A 22,380-nucleotide genomic window follows, 5' to 3' on the forward strand; every position below is an offset into this window, starting at 1 on the left:
ATTGTATAGAAATAATGAGAGCTGTACTTTTCTCTTTCCAGTCTGAAAGCCTTTTCATTTTATTGTCTTACTTTTGGAGGGCATCCAGTGCAATTTGTTATATAGCAGCTATGAAGGACAACATTCCTGTTTTTCTTAATATTAGAGATTCGTATTTAAATGCATGTTATCTTTTGGTTTAATAGGTCCTTCTTATCAGGTTGATGTAACTCCTTTATTTAGTTTACCAAGAGATTTCATCTTAAGTGTATGTTCAGTTCAGTTCAGTTCAGTCGCTCAGTCATGTCCGACTCTTTGCGACCCCATGAATCGCAGCACACCAGGCCTCCCTGTCCATCACCAACCCCCACGAGTTCACTCAGACTCACATCCATTGAGTCAGTGATGCCATCCAGCCATCTCATCCTCTGTCGTCCCCTTCTCCTCCTGCCCCCAATCCCTCCCAGCATCAGAGTCTTTTCCAGTGAGTCAACTCTTCGCATGAGGTGGCCAAAGCACTGGAGTTTCAGCTTCAGCATCATCCCCTCCAAAGAAATCCCAGGGCTGATCTTCAAAATGGACTGGTTGGATCTCCTTGAAGTCCAAGGGACTCTCAAGAGTCTTCTCCAACACCACAGTTCAAAAGCATCAATTCTTTACCCACATTTTACTTTGTTGTTCTTTTTTTCCTTCCTGATATCCCAAGATTCCTTCTTTTATCATTTATTTTCTACTTGAAAAATTTCCTTTAGCAATTTAGGTCAATGATCCATTTCAGGCAAATTTCTGTGAATGATGTAAGAATTCGGGGTTCATAGTTTTCTATACAGATATCCAGTTATTCCATTACCATTTGTTGAAATGTTTCCTTTCCCCATGTCTAAGTTTACAATTATGCTTTGGTGGTGGGGGCGGGGGAGAGCTGTCTTTCGAGTCTTAATCCCTTATTGTGGAAGCAGAAGTTAAATTTACTTATTTTATTTTTAAATATTTATTTGGCTGCATTGGGTCTTAGTTGTGGCATGTGGGATCTAGTTCCCCAACCAGGGATAGAACCCAGGCCCCCTGCATTGTGAATGCAGAGTTTTAGCCACTGGGCCACCAGGGAAGTCCCTAAACTTACTTATTTTAAACTTTATTTCATGCTGTGAAATCTGAGGATGTCACTTCAACATGTTGCAAAAAAGGAACCATTACAAACTTTCATTTTAGCTGAAAAAAATTAATTTTAGGATAAAAATGTGAAAACAAAAATATGGATATTTTCAAATGCCTATGGATAATATCTTAAAGAAGCTTATAAACAAACGGCCTATTCTCAGTGTAATTCTTATGTAAGAAAAGCTTGATGGGGGAATGCCCTGGTGGCTCAGTGGTTAGGACTCTGCACTGTCAGTGCTGAGGGCCTGGGTTCACCCCTGGTCAGGGGACTAAGATTCCTGCAAGCTGTATAGTGTGGCCAAAAAAAAAAAAAACAACCCCCCAAAACTTGACATGGGTTCAGTTTAATTCTTATTTAAAAAAGTCTGCATGAGTGACTTTACCTGCCACTCCTCTCATTGAAGTATATTTTTAAAAAATATCCTTTTCCATTACGTTTTATCCTGGGAGACTGAATATAGTTTCCTGTGCTATATACGATAGGACTTTGTCATTTATTCATTCTAAATGTAATAGTTTGCACTGACCAATTCCAAACTCTCAATCTACCCTTCTTCCTCCCCACACCTTCCTTGCAACCGCAAGTTTTATTTCTATGACTGAGTCTATTTCTGTCTTGTAGATAAGCTCATTTGTGCCGTATTTCAGATTTCACACATAAGTGACACCACATGGTACCTGTCTTTCTCTTGCTGACATGCTTAGTATAATCTCTAGTTGCATCCATGTTGCTGTAAATGGCATTATTTCATTCTTTTTTATGGCTAAGTAGTATTTCATTGTATGTATGAACCACATCTTTCAGATCAGATCAGTCGCTCAGTCGTGTCCGACTCTTTGCGACCCCATGAATCGCAGCACGCCAGGCCTCCCTGTCCATCACCAACTCCTATCCATTCACATTTAGGTTGTTTCCATGTCCTGGCTATTGTGGATTGTGCTGCTATGAATTTAGGGGTGCATGTATCTTCTTGAATTATAGTTTTGCCCAGGTATATGCCAAGGAGTGGGATTACTGATCATATGCTAATTCTGGTTTTAGGTTTCTGATGAACTTCCACATTGTTTCCACAGTGGCTGCACCAACTTGCACTTCCACCAACAGTGCAGGAAAGTCCCCTTTTCTCCACACCCTCGCCACCATTTGTCATTTGGGGACTTTAATGGTGGCTGGTGTGATGGGTGAAGGTGGTTATCTCATTTCAGTTTTGATTTGCATTTCTCTAATGATTAGCAATGTTGAGCATCTTTTCATGTGCCTACTGGCCATCTGTATATCTTCTTTGAAGAAATATGTCTATTAAGGTCTTCTGCCCATTTTTCCATTGGGCTATTTTTGTTGTTGAGTCATATGAGCTGTTTGTATATTGTGGAGATTAAACCCTGTTGTTCACATCATTTGCAAATATTTTCTCCCATTCAGTAGGTTGCCCTCCCCCCTGCCTTTTTTTTTTTTTTATGGTTTCCTTTGCTGTGCAAAACTTGTAAGTTTGATTAGGTCGCATTTGTTTATTTTTATTTCTATTGACTTGAGAGACTGACCTAAGAAAACAACAGTACAGTTTATGTCAGAGAATGTTTTGTCAATGCTCTCTTCTAGGATTTTTATGGTGTTATGGTTAAATCTTTAAGCCATTTTGAGTTTATTTTTGTGTATGGTATAAGGGTGTGTTCTAACTCCAGTGATTTACATGCAGCGTGCTTCCTTTGTCAAAGATTAACTGACGGTAGGTAGGTGTGTGGATTTATTCCTGGGCTCTCTATTCTATTCCATTGATCTATATGTCTGTTTTTGTACCAATATCACAATTTTTATTAATGTAGCTTTGTAGTATTATCTGAAATCTGGGACAGTTAGGCTTCCTACTTTGTCTTTTTCCCCTCAGAATTACTTTGGCAATTCTAGATCTTTTATGATTCCACACAAATTTTAGGATTACTTATTCTAGTTCTGTGAAAAATGTCATGGGTAATTTGATAGGGATTGTATTACTTTTGTAGATTGCTTTGAGTAGTACTGCCATTTAAACAATATTAATTCTTCCAATTCAAGAGCACAGGATATCTTTCTATTTCTGTGAAGCCTCTTTAAATTTCCTTTATTAATATTTTACAGTTCTCAGTGTATAAGTCTTTCATCTCCTTTGTCTGGTTAATTCCTAGTATTTTTTTTTTTGAGGGGGTGCAGTTTAAAAAATTATTTTTTACACTACCTTTCTGATATTTATTGTTAGTGTAAAGAAATACAACCAATTTATGAATGTTAGTCTTGTATCCTGCTACTTTGCTGAATTTATTAGATCTAGTAGTTTTTGTATGGTGTCTGTAGTGTTTTCTATACATAGTACCACATCATCTGCATATAGTGACAATTTTACCTCTTCCTTTCAATTTGGATACCTTTTATTTTTCTTGTATGATTGCTGTGGCTAGGACTTCCAATACTATGTTGAATAAGAGTGTGAGTGGGCATCCTTGTTCCAGATTTTAGCTTTTCACTGTTGAGTATTATATTGGCTATGGGTTTGTCATAAATAGCTTTTATTATGTTGCGATATGTCCACTGTAACTCACTTCAGTAAAAGTTTTTATCATGAATGGATGTTGAATTTTGCCAAATGGTTTCTCTGCATCTACTGAGATGATCATGTGGTTTTTGATTGTCTTTGTAATGTGATGCGTCACACTGATTTGCATATGTTGAACCATTTTTGTAAGCTTGGGATGAATCTCAAATGAAGAAGGTGTATCATCTTTTTTTCTCTGTGTTGTTGGATCTAGTTTGCTAACATTTGTTGAGAATTTCTACATCTATATTCACCAAAGATATTGGCCTGTAATTTTCTTTTTTAGTGGTATCAGGGTAACTAATGGTGGCTTCATATAATGTCTTTGGGACTGTTCCCTCCTCTTCAAACTTTTGTAAGAGTTTCAGAAGAAATCAGTATAAGTTTTTTGTATATTTGGTAGAATTCACCTGTGAAGCCATCTTGTCCTAGACTTTTGTATGTAGGGAGTTTTTTTTTTTTTTTTTTAATTACAGGTTCTTTCACTTCTAGTGACCATTCTGTTCAAATTATCTATTTCTTCTTGATTCAATTTTGGTGAGTTTTATGCTTCTAGAGGGCTTCCCTGGTGGGTCTATGGTAAAGAATACAGGAGACACAGGTTTGATCCCTAGGTCAAAAAGATCTCCTGGAGAAGGAAGTGGCAACCCACTTCAGTATTCTTGCCTGGGAAACCCCATGGACAGGGGAGCCTGGTGGGCTACAGTCCATGGGGTTGCAAAATGAGTCAGACAAGACTTAGTGACTAAAAACAACAACAATGTTTCTAGAAGTTGTTCATTTTTTTCTTAGCTTGTCAAATTTGTTGGCATATAATCGTTCATAGTATTCGCTTATGGTCTTTGTATTTCTGTGGTATCAGCTGAGATTTCTCCTTTTTCATTTCTTATTTTGTTTTTTTTGAGGGGTTTTCTCTCTTTTTGGTGAGCCAGGCCAGAAGTTTGTCGATTTTGTTTACCCTTTCAAAGAACCAGCACTTGGTTTTATTGATTTTTTTTCTATTGTGCTTTTTTAATCCCTACATGTTCTTTAAGTGTGAACACCACATTATGAAGACTGTGACTTTAATTGTTAAAGATACACATTTTTATATGCCAAAGACATTAAAAGACAGTTGCTTCATCTAGTATTCAAGTGAATAAACAGTGATATTATTTCAATGCAGGGGTAAAACTGATTGAGAGTACTTACTGAGACAACACAGACATCCAGTAAGGAGCCTTAAAAACCTTTCAAGTGATTTTTGACAGTATTATATTCAAGTTGGTTGTGAGTAATTCTTTATGACACAGAGCCACTGAAAGTTTCTGTCTGCTTTAAAGATTTTTGTAAAAGAGGATAACAGTATCATATCTGAGCATTCAGAAGATTTTACTAGCAATTGTACTTAGGATATCTGAGATGGTCCTGATGAAGGGTAACGAGGGCCTGAATAAGGCTGAACCAGGTGGTCATTCCAATTTTCATGTATTCATTCGTTGTACTTATGTACTGAGGGTGTACTACACTCCATAGACTGAAATTATAATTAGATATTAGGGATATGAAGACTAATATGATACAGACCCTGCTCCCAAGAATTCTCAGTAGAAGGCAATATGCATTTATTAATAGATGGATGCTAGTGTATAGATGCTATCAAGGAAGTCTGTAGATGGTTTGTTAGAACACAAAAGAAGAGGCCTCGAAAAGGTTCAAGGATTACCTAGAAAGAATCATGAAATGTAGTGCTGAGAACAGTGCCTGGCATAATAGTAAGTGGTCAAGAAGTATTAGCAATGACTGCAAGGGGGTGGGAGGCAGACAGGGAGGCAGGAAACAGCCTGGTGCACTCGGTTAGCATAGTAAGTGTGAGTTAAGTGTTTCATGAAGAACGTGTATGCCTTCACCTGTCCAGAAGTGAGAAGAGATGCCTGCACATCTCTTGGTCTCAGTTAAGTTTTCTGTTTCACAGACAATGGGCTTCACACTTCTCCTTCATCTATTTGCTGAAAGGAATCCAAATCAAAAGGCTAATATTCCAACAGGAAGCAAATAGATCATTTGCTACAAAGAGTTTAAAAGCATAAGCTCAACCTTGCGGCCAGCTTCTCCAGATGCTGCTCAAATCAATTAAAATTATTCAGTAGGTCTTTAAAAAGCTGTGGAGCAATCAAAAACACAACCTCCAGTGTGTGTGTATGCTGGGAATGGCATCCAGGTGGAGGTGGTATACAAGTCACTGCTAATGTGTATGGAGTTTGTTTATCAGGTGATAAAACAATCTGAAATTGCTTGTGGTAGTTGTACAAGTCTATGAACATACTAAAAACTACTGAATTATACACTTTAAATAAATTTTTAAAAATATAAAGTGAATTGATAAAGCTGGTGAAGTGATTAATAGAATACAAATCAAAACACAACCATACATAAGATGACCTAGTTCCAAAACTGGTTCCTAAAAATATTTTTACTTTTCCTTTCAATACATACTTGAGGCCAAGGTATTTCAATTTCAAAGAGGTTCACCATTTTGACAAATATGTGTGACATGTCAGAACCCATTCACTGTTGATGAAACACAGCTGAAAGCACGAACCTTGTTCTTCCCAGGCCAATTTAGCCACTGGCGCCAACACCTTCAACCTGCAAACTCAGTGCCATCCAGTTCTCAAGCCCAATCCTGAGACGAAGGTAGGAGGGAGCCGAACATGCACATCTCCCTGTTCCACTGGATTTGACTGCATTACATACCTTTGTTTCTGTCTGGCTCTTTGATTAGTGATGATTATGTCACCCAGTGGAACTCAGCCATTGTTTTCAACCCCAGAGGCTTGCCTGGTCAGGCCCGAATTCTTTCTCAAGGGTTAGGCTCTACCTCTCCTAAATTCTCAGGCACGAGGTAGGGTTTTCCCCAACTGGGAAGATCACGTGTAGGATTTCAAGCCCCACCATCATCTAGAGATTTTTGCTATTCTACACTAGACCAGATCTTCTTAGAGAATAAGTCCAAGTTTGTTCCTCTTCTTGGTAGGTGGTAATTTAGAGTGCTGATCCCTTCACTTGGGGCTTCCCTGGTGGCTCAGTGGTAAAGAACCCACCTGCCATGCAGGAGATGTGGGTTTGATCCCCAGGTTGGGAAATCCCTGGAGAAGAAATTGGCAACCCACTCCAGTATTCTTGCCTGGGAAATCCCATGGACGGAGGAGCCTGGAAGGCTATCGTCCATGGGGTTGCAAAAGAGTAGGACATGACTTAGTGACTAAACAAGAATAACCCCTTCACTTGGGATCAAGCTCAACAACCAGCTCAGCTGTCTTAATTTCAGAAACCAACTAGTTTGAACTTCCCTGGCAGTTCAGTGATTAAGAATTCGCCTGCCAATGAACGGGACGTGGGTTTGATCCCTGGTCTGGGAAGATTCCACATGCTTCAGGGTAATGAAGCCTGTGTGCTGCAGCTACTGAGGCCCTAGCACTCTAGAACACAGGCTTGCAACACGAGAAGCCACTGCAATGAGAAGGCTGCTTGCCGTAACTAGAGAATAGCCCCTGCTTGTTGCAACCAGAGAAAGCCTGTGCAGCAATGAGAACCCAGCACAGCCATAAATAAATAAACAAAAACTAAAAAAGAAGAAACCAACTAGTTCTTTTTCTCTTCCATTTCCAGAAATCTACCGCTGAGCTTTCTTCAGGTCTATGGCTGAGTCCATCAGAGTTGTGACATAAAGATGCCTGGCACAGCAATGCAATACTCAATAAATGCTACTTCTGTTCTTTCTTTCGTATCTAGTTGATTTAAACTTGCTCTACTTACCTGGTGTACACAATCTAAGAACTGTAGGAAGACCGGAGTGAAACCACTGCCCTGACAGCTGAGGGTCAAGCTGCTCCGCTGACTGAATTTATGACCAAAAGAGAGCCACTCTTTTTCGACCAGCATCCGGAAGCCTTCAAGCGTCCTATAAAAGGGATCACTGAGTAACTGAACCAGGGAGGTCACCTAGGGCACAAGCAGGTTGGATACTTCATTACTTTCAGTCCCGAAAAGTTCCTATTGCTAAGACAAAGCACTTCATTTTGATGACAGCTTACTCTACAAGCAAAGTATCTGGATGGCAAATTTGTTCACTAACCTGTCCAGGACAACTAACTGTATTAATTCTACAAGCTTTCCATTAAAAAGTAAGACTCAAATTCATTTTGGTTACATTTTTCTACAGAGAATTAAGAATTTAATCCTTGTCTGGCCAGTTTGCTGACTGTGGCTTTCTCCTAGGTTAATCAACAAGGTGAGAGGCTCAATTCAAACCTACACCTTCTGGGAGATGTAGACTAACGTTTTCCTGTGGATCATACTCATACTTTGGCGTGAGTAAAGAAGGGGCTAACAGAACCAGAGAAAGAACTGACAAAACGCAAGAAAGATGGTCTGTGAACTACACGGCTGGTCACGCTTGCATGGTACCTCTGAGGTGATGCTCTGTGGAGCCTGATGACCTGAGTCAGCGCGCTCAGGCTATGGAGGGCCTAGGAACTCCTGGCACAGAGCTTTTTGATGAATACCAGGCGGTGTTTAACAGAGTACCTTCTCTGCCCATAAACACATTAGTCATTATACAAAAGATTCACCTGCAGAATTTTAAAATAATTCAATTGAAATAGAAATATACAACCATCAGAAAATATGGTTTAATAATTTACTTGTGCAGTGATGTCCCAGCCTTCTTCCAAACACACCAAAACTGAGGAACCATTCTCAAGTACTTCTGAAACAACCACAGCCAGCTGCAGTATCCTATGAAGCTAAGAAAAAGGAACAGAGGCCACATTTAGACCAAGTGCTTTCTGAGCACCAAGGACAGACACACCTGCCATCAACCTTAGATAATCAAACAAGTTAGGGATAAAATACTTCAACAACAAAGAACCATATAAATTTTAAACAATTAAAACTCTTCATCAAAATTAAGATTAAACAATGACACAATTTAAAACAATGTGTTCAAGTGATACATAATGAAATAAATTGAGCTCCTAAGATTCCCCTCAAAGCCGAAGAGCTATTATAATTCTATGGAGTGGCAAAGACAGGTTTTAAGTGGCCCTTGCAATACAGTTATTGGATTTAAAATTTCTTATTATATGATGTAGTATGTTTTATCTCAGAGGGCTGCAAAACTTTGTAAATATACTAAAAAGTATTTTTCACTTTTTTCATTTTAACTGAACTGTACACTTTTAAAATTTTAAAAACCTCATACTAGACAAAATATCCATACCAAAAATCTTAGGAGAAAGAAAAATATTACAGAATATATATAAAATGCATCTCCCTAGAGAAATTATAAAAGATTTTGCTTCTATCAAATGTGAATCGTACACTTAAGTATTTGTACTGTGTATTAAATGAGAAGAAAACTTGCATTTGTGCTCAGCTTTTTGAGGCAAGCCAACTGACTCAAAGTCCCTAATGAACAATTAGGTTGTGAGCAGAGCATATAGATCTCAAAACTAAATGTGTAACATTCTGATTTAAAAAAAATTTTTTAAGCCTCATGACATAATTTGGAGAATGAATCCAACTTGGAATTTAAACACCCCCACCAACATATTTTAAAGAGGTAGGCTATTTTAGAAACAGGAACAAGGCACATGTCCCCTCCAGGAACGGGAAGCTCCTCACCCAAAAGTTCCTATAACACAACTATTAGCAGGCCTGAATTCTCCTGGGCTTAGTTAGCATTTGCTCTAAGTTAACTTTTAAATTGCCAATATCCCAAGTGGGACAATGTTTTCCATTGTTTTTTAGTCACTCATTTCTGATATGGATCCACCATGAAGTAAGGAGTAGAATGCAAAATAGCAGAAACAGATGGATAGGTTCAGTGGTGGGAACATTTTGGGGCTGGGGCTCATAGCTTAGGAACAGAAGGGAGTACTGATTGCTCAGCTTCCATGGCTACTTCAAAGTATCCTGAATTGCCTTAACAGTAATTAACACAGTCTCATACAGATTTATAGCTAAGTATATATGTGGCTGTTTTCCTGGAGTTTAAGTACCTTGAGAATAGTCACTGCCCTGGGTACTTACATCATTTTCTGGCTCCCCCCCCCCCTTTTTAGTCCCATGTACTTTTGGAAACAATCCATTTTCCTCCTCAAGCGAGGAAGGGGGGGAAAAAAGAGGTCGGAGACTTGGAGGTTGATGTAGACAAGGGAGAGAGGGGATGTGCACTCCTGTGGGGGGAGAAGGAGTAATGAACAAGCACGAGGGGCCTAAAGACAAGGCTGTACTGCAGAGAGGCTTTTGGCCAAATGTCTGCATCAGTGTCTGAAACATGCATGTCATAAATACCGTTCTTTCTGTGGTTTGGAAGACATGTGGGTTATGTGCTGGCATACCTATTTCCTTAATTTCTCGATAGGAGTTCAATTGAAAACATCACAAGACTGACTTAGCTGAGGGAAGGATAAGTGGTTTTTCCTAAACCTTAAGAAGGCTTCAGGGCATCCAGTGTGCCTTTGATGGGCTGTTTGGGGGATGAATCCAAAATCCAGAGAGATGGAACAGGTAGAGACAAAAAGAAAGTGAGAAAGGAAAAGGCCCTTGGAGCCACATAGAAGTCACGTTCTGTCCTGGATTATCACCATTGACAATGACAGACCAGAAGCCTTATAAATACATGTTGATTAAATTTGTTACGTATCAAAAAGTTTCCACCTAAAAATAATCTTTCTTAGCATCCTATGGAGACCAAATTTCAGTAACAGAGAAAAACCCAGGATGAAGAATTCCAGCCCTGCACCTCCTGCATCACGTGGTGCCCTGGCACTGAAAGGCCTTTACAGAGGACACACGAGAAGGGGAGAGAGTGTCAGGGAGTGGGGAATACAATATCCTTTTCCTCAAATATCAATTTTGTATATCCCCTTGGGACTCTCTTTCCTTGAGTTATAAAACAAGCTGCTCCAAATATTACCTGTGGGAACCACTCAGAGTCTCCCAGGGCTCTTAGGAAGGTCACTTCTGAGTCAGTAGGAATGGCACTTGGAACACAAGCCCTCATCAGCTTTTTGAAACTGGCTTTCACTTGTCGGATGTCATGATACTCAACAGGAACAAACTCACAATTTAAAGCAAATTCTAACTTGAAGTTCTGTGGATGAAGATGCAGAGAATTAAGCAGATGAAGTGTAACAGGTAAAAGAACAATGTTCTCAACAGGGAAATACTTAATAATATATAGTCAGTTGAGGCCAAGGAGCTGCAGGGGCTGCAATGGGTCAAGAAGGTCAATCTTATGTGGCTAATGCGTCAGTATTGCTGGAAAGAGATATTCAGTAAGATGTAGTGGTTTGACTTGACTTCTCACTCTGAAACTTGAAGAGGCTACTTGTAGACTGGAATTTATTTGCTGGAGCTTATAGCACCAAATAGAAGTCACTTAAAAAACCATGAGGACTTCCCTGGTGGCTCAGACGGTAAAGTGTCTGCCTACAATGTGGGAGACCCGGGTTTGATCCCTGGGTCAGGAAGATCCTCTGGAGAAGGAAATGGCAACCCACTCCAGTACTCTTGCCTGGAAAATCCCATGGATAGGGAAGCGTGACAAGCTACAGTCCACGGGGTCGCAAAGAGTCGAACACGACTGAGTGACTTTCACTTTCTTATAAGGCCATGAACCTGGAAGTCTAAAGAGGAACCAATGATGCATGACTAATCCCAAACTGTAAACTAAATCTCCCTAAGATGTGCATTACAATTAAAAGGTAATATGCTATTGAGGCTCCAAAGCTCTACAACTTAAAGTTTATAGACATACACATTTGTTTCTTATTATGCAAGTACAACACAGCCACTGTGAAAATGCAAAAAACAGAGATAAACATGGAGAAGGAAATAGAACTCACTGTCTCACTGTCCTAAGACTACTAATATTGTAGTTATTCTTTTAAAGCCAATAATAAAAAAAATGATATACAGTAAAACATGAGAGGCTTTGTTGATTTCTAACTTTTGGACAATTTTTCCCACTCAATATGACATATATTTCAATCTATATTTACTTGAGTACTTTTACTCAAACAAAAATTCATATGGAATTTTTGTACTTTTAATCCACATGGAGTTTTTCCAGGTGAGTTTTCAATATTAACTAAAGAACGCTAAATTGATGGCTCACTGTAATAGTTTATTCTGATAATCTAGTTGCCTACTTCTGAAGATTTAAAAGTTCTCCAGCTTCTTATGGCAAAGAATGAATGAATTTTCTCATGTTCTTTTCACTTTCTTCATATCCTGCCCAAATTACTCGAAACTGGATCATCTGTTTTCTGAAGACTGACTATACAATAACGTGAATGTGATTAGCACCACTAAAGTGCGTATGTTAAGACAGTAAATTTTATGTTATTTGTATTTTATCACAACTAAGCAAAATTGCTGCCAAAGATTACATATAGGGTCCATTTCATGTTTTATACTGGTTAGAGTGTTTTTAAAAGGCCTATAAAAGTTTCCAAATAAAAAGCAAAAATTCCCAAGTTTTTTTTTTCCCTTTAAAGAGCATTTCCAACATATATTAAGAAAAAAAGTTTCTTTGTCTTAGTAATTCCATGTTTAGGGAGCTACCCTAAAGAAATAATCTAAAATGTAGGAAAAATCCTCTAGTGGATTGTATTGTATCTCAATAAAAAATAAAAATAAAAAAGCTGTATGCTACTGTGATTTTACACATAGATGATAAAGAAAAACAGAAAGGAACTCTTGTTCTCATACTGCTAGATTCTTTATCTCAAGTCATAACATGTTTCCATGTTGTATAATATAATAGACTTCATAATTATTTCAATCATTGGATAATTTTCCAAATTGTTGGATATTTTGGATTTATCATCTATGTGTAAAAATTTCAGTCACATTGTAAGTTTTTTTAACCTTTTTTTTTTGCTTTACTTTAAAAGTTATATACAATTCAAAACATTTATTATAATCCAGATATATTTACCAAGATATTTGAACATTTATATTCCTGAGTAAGTTCCCTGTGCTGTACGGCAGGTCTTTTTTTGTTATCTATTTTTTAAACTTTTTATTGAAGTATACTAAATTGATTTACAATGGTGTGTTATATAAAGTACAAAAAACACAACTTCTAATACATAAAAAATAGTTTATTTTTCAGGACAACTAGATTCTTTTCTATTTCCCATCTACACTTGAGGTAGGTATACTTACCTTAAGAGGCTTCCCTGGTGGCTCAGAACAGGGAAGATTAAATAATTAAATAATCTGCCTGCGATGCAGGAGACCCAGGTTTGATCCTTGGAGAAGGAAGGGAATGGCAACCCACTCCAGTATTCTTACTTGAAGAATTCCAAAGAGAGAGGAGCCTGGCGGGCTATAGTCCATGGGGTCACAAAGAGTTGGACATGACTGACAGAATAACACTTTCATACTTACCTTATAAAGCAGGAGTTATCAACCATAGTGTTGAGACACACTGTTAGATTATAAGGAATTTGTCACCAAGATATTAAAAGTATATGAATTAAAAATGGTAAATAAAGCCAATTCCAGATTATTTAGAGTAAGTCACTCTCACTTATTGGTTTCCTGTGTTTGCTTTTGCTGGGAGAAGAAGGTGTGGAGCTGTAACCAGGCAGCACTGTGCTGCCTAGACTGAGGCACACATCAAACGCATGCACCCAGTCTACAGACGGAGTTCAATAAAAACACGTGAATGGAACACACGAAAATGCTCATAACTAATGTGCCATAAATTATGTTTGGGATTATGGAATTATGCTTTTTAAATATAATATTGTATTGATGAAAGAGAGAAGGGAGGGAAGAAAGGAGGAAGGGTCTATTTGGCCAGTCTTTCTTACTTGTATATGCCTGATCACACAGCTTATCTGAAGACTGATGTGCAAAGGGAATGGTAGAGATGTGCATTCAGGAGACAAACCTTGGGGAGTGACTCAGATCATAAATAAATAAGCGGTGTGCTTAAGTGTGAGAAGTCTGTGCTCTGGGAAAGACACTGGTGTCAAAGAGGCTGTGCAGGCCTCCCTGGGCTACTGTTGAAAAGTGTCCCAGTTATTTTCTGGACATAAGATTACCTGCTGTATCAGAAGACACATGTGCATATTTAAAAACTGAACATTACCCAGCAGTTTCATTCTACCCTAAAGCCTGGAGACTAAGTGACTACGGCAGTCCAGGCAGCGGGAGAAGTGCCAGCCAGATTGCCACAGAGGAGCTGACTCAGGCTCTGGCGTCCTTTGGACCAAGCCTGAGGGATCCTGCTCGCAGCCTCCATTCTTCAGTTCAACTGAAGGTCTGCCTAGATTGTCCAGTGCTCACTGCAGCCCTGGACTAAACTTGAGAGGATTTCTTAATTAACAAGCACTTTTTATTTCCCACACACCTGTCAGTAATGATGAAATTTATTTTGTAATGTGTGAATTGCAAAACATTAAATCCAGAAGAATTAATGTTGCTTTTGGAGATAGAGACTGTCTTTACAATTTAGAGGACTTGAGCACAGTGAAGCTCTTTAGCACAATAACTGAAAAGTAAGAATAAAGTTGATTAGCAGCTAATTAATATTTTACATTTTCTGACATGTCTTAGAGGACCTGTGTCTCTGTATATAGCCTTGAGGAATCTTAAAAAATGTAACCTAAGAAGTACAACCTTGGCCTTCCCTTGCTTCCATATGCAGTGCCATACTCCTCTTTCCACTCTTCTTCCTTCCTATGCTTTATCCATAGGTTTACAATGAACAGAAACATCTGTTTTGCCATGGGCACAGACTCTGGAAGCTGAACTGAGAGAGTGGAAAACCACAGCCTGAATAGACTTCTTTCTTCTTTTTTTAAATGTATACTCCCTAATAGTTTTGATGTTTACGCTGATTTTCAAAATGATTATGTACTACAAGTTCTTTACCCATTAACAATAAAGAATATAATAAAGAATAATTAATAAATAAAGAATAATTAACAATAAAGAATATTACTCAGCCACTAAAAGGAACAAAATTGGGTCATTTGTAGTGATGTGGATGAACCCAGACTCTGTCATACAGTGCGAAGTAAGTCAGAAAGAGTAAAATATTGTATATTAATGCATATATATCCATCTAGAAAATGTTTCTGAAGAACCTGTTTGCAGGACAGGAATAGAGACACAGACATAGAGAATGGGCTTGTGGACACAGCGGGGAAGGAGGAGGAGGATGAATTGAGAGAGGAGGATCGACATATATACACTACCACGTGAAAAACAGCTAGCTAGCGGGAAGCTGTGTGTAATGGGGACATCAGCGTGGTGCTCTATGGTGACCTAGAGGGGCGGAGGAAGGCTCAAGAGGGAAAGAATATGTATATGCTTATATCTGATTCATGGTGTTGTACAGCAGAAACTAACTCAACATTGTAAAGCAATTATCCTCCAATTAAAAATATCCTATGATAAACCATAATGGAAAAGAATATTAAAAAAAGAATGTATATATGTATGTGCTGAGCTTAGTGGCTCAGTCATGTTTGACTCTTTATGACCCTGTGGACTGTAGCCTGCCAGGCTCCACTGTCCATGGGGCTTCTCCAGGCAAGAATACTGCAGTGGGTTGCCATGCCCTCCAGGGGATCCTCCCAACCTAGGGATTGAACCTGGGTCTCCTGCATTGCAGGTGGATTCTATATCATCTGAGTCACCAGGGAAGCCCCAAGCAATTATCCTCCAATTTAAAAAAGTATCTTATGATAAACCATAATGGAAAAGAATATTAAAAAAAGAATGTATACATTATGTGTAACCAAATTACTTTGCTGTAAAATAGGAGTTAACAACATTGTAATCAACTATACTTCAATAAAAGAAAAAAGAAAATGATTATAAACACTTTTTTCACGGGTAAAATATGCATGTGTGTATATGCGTATGTATCTCCTACTTAAGTACAGGCAGACATACATATGTAAACATATTCATGAGCTAATTTTTTTGAGATTATTAACTCTAGGTTAAGAATCCAAGCTGGAAAAAAAAAATTCTAGGAAAATTGGTTTATGAAATGAGTTTTAGAAGCTGCCTTCCTGTATCCATGAAGTTTCTAAGTGAGAAAAAGAAATCTTACCCTTAGCTGTGACTTCTCACCAAATATGTAAAGGGTTGCTTGACGTTTCAAGAGCTGGTTTTGCAGGTAAGTGCTGTTACTGAAGGAGGTCGAGTGATCCTTGCCTGCCAGCCGGGCGCCAACATCAATGAAGGATGTTGGAGAGCTGATCAGGCGAGTGCTAGAGCGAAGACTTGCCCAAACACCTTCACAAAAGTCAAAACAGTTGAGTGAGATAATCTGATGTGAGAATGCCATTGGATAGGGAAAAAGATGCATGCTCTGCGGGTACGGTTTTAGAGGTAATAGCAAATTAATTCATCTAAGTAATCACATATCATATTGGTCATCTGCATCATATAAGCATTATTCAACACAGCGTTTCAAAAATCATTTGGCTCAGAGGAATCTAAGAAATCACCCAAGTCAATTCTATTTTTGCATACTGATGTAAATTCAGTATTTACATACTGAGATCATAAATAGAGTACACTGACTCTAGGAAAAAAAAAATGTGGGCAGGAGGCAATAATGATGCCTAGGGAAGAGAACATGGAAGTAAATTCCTCATGGCTTCAAGAAAGAAGTAAGAAACATTCTTCTGCTTTAGTCAGTTCAGTAAGAATTCCACATTAAGAAATAAATCAGAGCTTTACTAAACCCACTAAAATTTGAGGCTGGATTTAGAATTAATATTTGCACATCATGCCAAAATGATGTAATTTTAAGTCAGTAAAGATTATATTTTTATCTTTTTTCCCCCAGTATCCAGGAAAAACAGTGAAAAGTTATAAATTTAGTAATGTGCATTTCACTCTTAGGAGGCTTTATTTAAGAGGGACAGTTTTAAATAAAGGGGCAGATGTCTTCAAGGGAAAGATGAAGCTAAGCTATAGGAAGAATCTCGTAAGTTGACCTTAATTAATTAGAAAAATCAAGCATTTTATATGCAAGTTAGACTATCAAATATTAAATATTTAAACACAAAGGGATATAATACAGCTCGAATTTTACAGAGGTCCTTAGAAATGCCCATAGACTGTGGTGTCAGGCTGGTGATGGAGTCACAGGGGTACACAGCACTGCTACTGCTTCCCTAAAGAGCTTTCTTTAGATTTGGAAAAGCTCTTTGAGAAGCTTTAATCTTTGACAAATATTAAATCAAGCCATGTTTCTAGGTGACCAGAAGTCACCATGATAATGTCACATCTGTTTCTCTCTTTATAAGCATCTATAGGGTCAGAAAGACCAGTTCTCAAGAAAAGGTTTCATAATTTCTGCTTAATATGGATGAACCTATTACAACCTATAAGGTTTCTTAGATACTATGGCAAGTGTTAATTTTTTTGTAAATGAAGTCACAGAGGAAATTCAGAATGTGGATGAGAATAAAGAATACAATTTGACAAACGAATGTGAAAAAAGTCACTTGTAACACATATGCCTTCATATGAAGATGGTTAAAAACAGTGATACATCATGACAAATAATACAGTACCTTGATTATGGACTCTTCCCTTAGCTGAAGATTTGGGATTGGACTGAGTAAAACATTTATCTCTGTACCCATGCACTGGTAGGTAAGATTAAAGAAGGAAGGAGGAATGAAATGTACATAGCAGCAAACATCAGAGCAAATTGCATAAGAGAAGAACAGGTTAATTTTAAAAATTAAATTAACAATAGGGAAAATGTAAATATAATAAAAGCAGAAGATTTGATTAACAAATAAAAAGCTTATTTGATTAACAAATAAACAGTCACACAAAAAGATGAACTGAGTGTCTGTTAAATGAAATTTCAGCACTTGTTTATAAATATTATAAGCACAATGAAATGGACAGCACAGCAAAGAGTGCCACTAAAAAATTATACCAAATGGAATAAGCTTTGAGAGGTTGTCCCTTGGTGAGAAACAAATTTTTATAATAAAATTAAGGAATTTGGGGAGGGGGTGAATGTTAGGAATACATTGGTCCTGGTACTTAATGAGGCTGACTGATTTGCAATTAAGATTTGCTATATAACACATTTATTCTTTGAGCAAGGGCATCATATGAGGAATGAAGCTCTACCAACCATTTGGAATAACAAAGGGCATGTTTTCGCAGTAGAGCAGTAAGCATTGCCACACTATCTTCTTTTTTCTCTTTTCACTTGGAAATTCCATTTATTTTCCATAAGCCGATAGTTATGCACAGCAAAAACTTATGATCCTGTGACAATACCCAATGCCACAAAAAATATAGCTTGTGATGGCTGACGTAATGGCTTCTCCTAAAATCCCTACTTGCACCAAAATGACAGGTAGTATCAAAGATAATACTTTTGTAATTTGAGTAATTTTTTTTTCTGACAGAAAGTGCTTTGACTGTGGCAAACTTAACCTGGTAATAACAAACACGGTGAGAAGTCAGTCACAGTTACATTCTTTCCTGAGCAAAAGAACTGCTCAAGTCACTTAAGGAAAAGGATTCTGTTCTTATTAAGGACTGAAAACATCAATGGCAGGATAATTAAGCTATCTATTTCAAAACTGCATAAAATATGACATAATTTGATAAAAGTCATCAGACATGATCTTTCATTTCTGCCTCACTCCTTTGGAAACAGGAAACGAAGGGCACTGATGCTTTCAGTAGCCAGAAGTCAGAAAGCTCAGGCTGCAGAGGTGCTGGCTGATGGTACACAGAAAATGCTACTACAAGACAGGACAAAGAGCTGAAAAAGGCACAGGGCTCCCAGACAGGAGCCTACCAGTCTCCCTTCTGTCAGGGCTCTGAGCTTTCGTACTGAAATACAGATCAGTAAATGCTTGCTTACAGTGACGCCTGAGTGCTTGGGTCCCTGATTTTGAGATATTGTTCTCTAAATATATCATTTTCTTACGCTAGTCCCTCAGCCTAGAATGACCTCTCCCATTTCTTTGCCTGACAAACTCCTTATTCCTTAAGATCCAGGAACAATGTAAACTCTGAAAACCATTCCTGACTGTCCCTAGAGTCGTAGAGAGTTCTATTTGAACTCTGATCCCATAGCACACTGTGATTATTTGCACATCTTATTTTACTGATTGTGTGTTACAAAGGGCAGAGACCTAATCACATTTAGTCTTTGCTGTTGCTGGCTGTGCCATGCGTCTTGCGGGATCTTAGTTCCCCAATCAGGGATTGAACCTGGGCTCTCAGCAGTGGAAGCACAGAGTCCCAGCCACTGGACTGTCAGGGAATTCCCCACAAATAGTCTTATCTCCATGCCGAGAGCCTGAAATGTAGGTACTGCAAACATTTGCTGATTACTTTCTTTTTGAAAATTGATACATGTGAGCTGTTGTGGTTTTCTACTATATCCTGAACTCAGTTATTTGCCCTGAAAGAATAAAAGGGGTATTAAATTGTAAAATAATGAAGTATTTTCTCAAACAGAGCCTCATTAATGAAAAACTGCCATGTATTTATCGCTGAGCAGAAAGTCAGCAATGAGAAAACAGCCTGCACTGCCATGGGGCCAGCGCGGGGCTTAGACAACTGCAGTCCACGTGGCGGTCGTGTCACCCAAAGGTGTGACGCTGCTTCACTGCTGGTGAGGCCCACTTATCGTCCTAAGGGATTTTCAGGTGTCAAATACGTGTCCTGAGCATGTTAACACCAACCTGGAGGTGTGTGTTTCCGAACTGCAGAGTCCTCCTTAGTGGTTTGTGAAATGATTTTAGAAGGTCAAACTGTATTTTTAAAGAAGTGAAACAGATTAGAACAGAAAAAAGGTATGTGCGCTGCTTGTGGTATATAGATGAATATTGTTTTGTGAAACTTTCATTATAGTCTATATACATTTTGCATACATATACAAAGGTATATGTATACATATGGTAAGAAATACATTTTATATCCGTAAGTCGTGATCAAAAAAATTTCAAAGTTATTGGTCTAGGCTGAAGGCACATTTCCTTTATCTGCTTGCCTTTTGCCAGTGAGGAGCAACCAGACTTAAGGCAATTTACATTCAAATATAGACTTCCCTCCCATTTCAGTGGAGTATGAAGCAACGATAATGACAATAACTTCAATAATGATAATGGAACTGACATTCACTGAGCTCCTATTAATAATGAGCCAGTTACTAAGTTAAGCGCTTTACATATATTTCATTCTTTCCTTATAACCACTTGAAAGCGAAAATATTAATTATTATCTCCATTTTACAGATGAGGACACTGAAAATGAAGAGGTTTCTTAAGTTGCTTACTATCATACATTAAGTGTTAGGACCGCAGTTTGAGTCTGAATGTAACTGAACCGAACTCTTAGTGTCTTGTTGCCTAAGCAACCATGTGGCCCTGGATCTGTCCAGAAGAGTCTGGATAAAGAGGTTGCTTCAGGGAAGAAGTCATCTAGTTCATCCCACCTATGGGAATGAAGTGTTGTTCAGAGTGTGAGTTTCTTGAGCAATGGTATTATTCTCTCTACTCTGTTCAGAACAAAGCAAGGAAAGAAGGAAAAGAGATGCTAGGGTTGGATGTAGGGACAGCGTACTATATTTATCAAAGTAACCTTATGCCTAGCAAAATGCATGACGTATAAGTTACATTCAGGGAATGCTGCACTGAAATGGACTGAACTAATCTTAGTCCCAGTTCTGCTCTTATTTGCTAAGTGATCTTGGCTAGGTCATGTCATCTCTCAAAGTCTCTTGAAACATCTGTCCTGAAGGTTATTTTAAGGATAAAATAACCTTGCTGAGGAACTTAAAGGGCTGTGGAAATGTAAAGGAGGAAAAACTTAAAAATTTTCCTCCATGTGGCTACTTCTCAAATACACCCAGCTATTTGATTTTTATATTTAAGAGGCGGATTTTCTCATGGCATTTTTCTACACAAGATAATTTATCCAAGTTGCAAATATCTGCATTTTTCTCACAGGGCACAAAACCTACTGTCATTTTAAATGAAAAGCAATGTTATCTATTCACATCTTCATCGTTTCTTAACTGGTTTCTGCAGTTAAGAAGCAAAAAGGTTGCTTCTCCCGTCTTAAGAACTCTTCAACATGCATGCTCAATGCTAAGTGACCACCCTGACTGCAAAAGGGTGAAGGAGAAGGTGGAGGTCAGTCTAAACCCTCATTCATCAGGGTAGGTCAGAGGCACAGTGGAGAGAGCGTAAGAAGGAAAGCAGGAACTAAGATTCTATGACAATGAAAAGGAATGGAAAAACAGAGAAAATAGAATAGAAAAAAGGAGAAAGTTGGTAGGGAGATTCCAAGATAGGAGGTTCTTTCCACACAGGGTAAATGAGGAACTGCTGGTGAAGTGGTACCTAGCTCTCTGGAAAAATGAAGACTCTATACTTGAGGATGGGAACAAGGAAATGAACTAACGGCAAGGCATGCAAGTGTCTACATGTAGTCATGCCCTGGCCAATCTGAGTGTGAGTCCACCTGCCATGTTCATGTTAACAGGGAATCTTCTGAGATTTCCCAAGCTTGCCCCAGTCCATTCTTGCTGCTCTGTATGAGGAGGGATGATGCTATCAGAAGAGGCAAAGGAAAGCAGCTCGAGGGACACAGAAGTTTAAGGTGTCAGGAAGTGGCCACATTTCATCTTCCAGTTAATCACTGGGACCTTGCGAGATGTGGAGGCTTTGGGAAAGAACTAAGAGATGGACCTGCTTAGGAGCAAAAAATCTTGTCATAAGGAAACACACCAAGTTTACAGTAATTTTTAGGAGAAAATATTTGGGAAGGGGATCATGAATAATAATTATGGCCTCATTATGCATAGAAAGAGTCCCAAACAAATTAAATAGAGTTTAACCCTAAGATGTAAATACAGCTTTCCAGGTACATTTGAGAATAGAAAAGAAAGGACACAAGATTAGAATGTAACCGCTAGTGGGGATTCCCTTGCATAAAAAAGCCATGAGTCTGAGGCCAATATAAAAAAAGAAAAGATACTGTAGTTGAAACATATTGGTGAACATCCTTGAGCCTCAGGTACCAACACAGAAACTGAGACAGTTTCATACCTAAAATTTATAATATAGGTCACCTGGCCAAGTGGGGGAATAGATAATGTGTTTGTTGTTGATGAAGTTTCAGATCAGATCAGATCAGAGCAGTTGCTCAGTCGTGTCCGACTCTTTGTGACCCCATGAATCGCAGCACGCCAGGCCTCCCTGTCTATCACCAACTCCCGGAGTTCACTCAGACTCACGTCCATTGAGTCAGTGATGCCATCCAGCCATCTCATCCTCTGTCGTCCCCTTCTCCTCTTGCCCCCAATCCCTCCCAGCATCAGAGTCTTTTCCAGTGAGTCAACTCTCCGCATGAGGTGGCCAAAGTACTGGAGTTTCAGCTTTAGAATCATTCCTTCCAAAGAAATCCCAGGGCTGATCTCCTTCAGAATGGACTGGTTGGATCTCCTTGCAGTCCAAGGGACTCTCAAGAGTCTTCTCCAACACCACAGTTCAAAAGCATCAATTCTTCGGCGCTCAGCCTTCTTCACAGTCCAACTCTCACATCCATACATGACCACTGGAAAAACCATAGCCTTGACTAGACGAAC

At 38.6% G+C, this 22,380-nt stretch overlaps 1 protein-coding gene and 1 long non-coding RNA gene across 2 annotated transcripts in view; one reads left to right on the plus strand and one right to left on the minus strand.

Moving 5' to 3' along the window:
* LOC104980566 overlaps window positions 1-7,443 on the plus strand; it is a 50,747-nt gene extending 43,304 nt beyond the window's left edge. Inside the window, exons 2-3 of the long non-coding RNA XR_824283.1 lie at window positions 6,303-6,383; window positions 7,359-7,443. This is a non-coding gene — a long non-coding RNA (uncharacterized LOC104980566). The remainder of the gene's footprint in view (window positions 1-6,302; window positions 6,384-7,358) is intronic.
* SBF2 (SET binding factor 2) overlaps window positions 1-22,380 on the minus strand; it is a 502,701-nt gene that overhangs the window by 26,981 nt on the left and 453,340 nt on the right. Inside the window, exons 29-32 of the mRNA XM_010829324.1 lie at window positions 15,841-16,025; window positions 10,672-10,848; window positions 8,393-8,494; window positions 7,506-7,691 (exon numbers count right to left, since the gene is read on the minus strand). Coding sequence (XP_010827626.1) covers window positions 7,506-7,691; window positions 8,393-8,494; window positions 10,672-10,848; window positions 15,841-16,025 — 650 coding nt within the window. The remainder of the gene's footprint in view (window positions 1-7,505; window positions 7,692-8,392; window positions 8,495-10,671; window positions 10,849-15,840; window positions 16,026-22,380) is intronic.

This window comes from Bison bison, unplaced genomic scaffold (genome assembly GCF_000754665.1).
Source record: "Bison bison bison isolate TAMUID 2011002044 unplaced genomic scaffold, Bison_UMD1.0 scf7180017864503, whole genome shotgun sequence".
In the NCBI taxonomy this organism is placed as follows: Eukaryota; Metazoa; Chordata; class Mammalia; order Artiodactyla; family Bovidae; genus Bison; species Bison bison.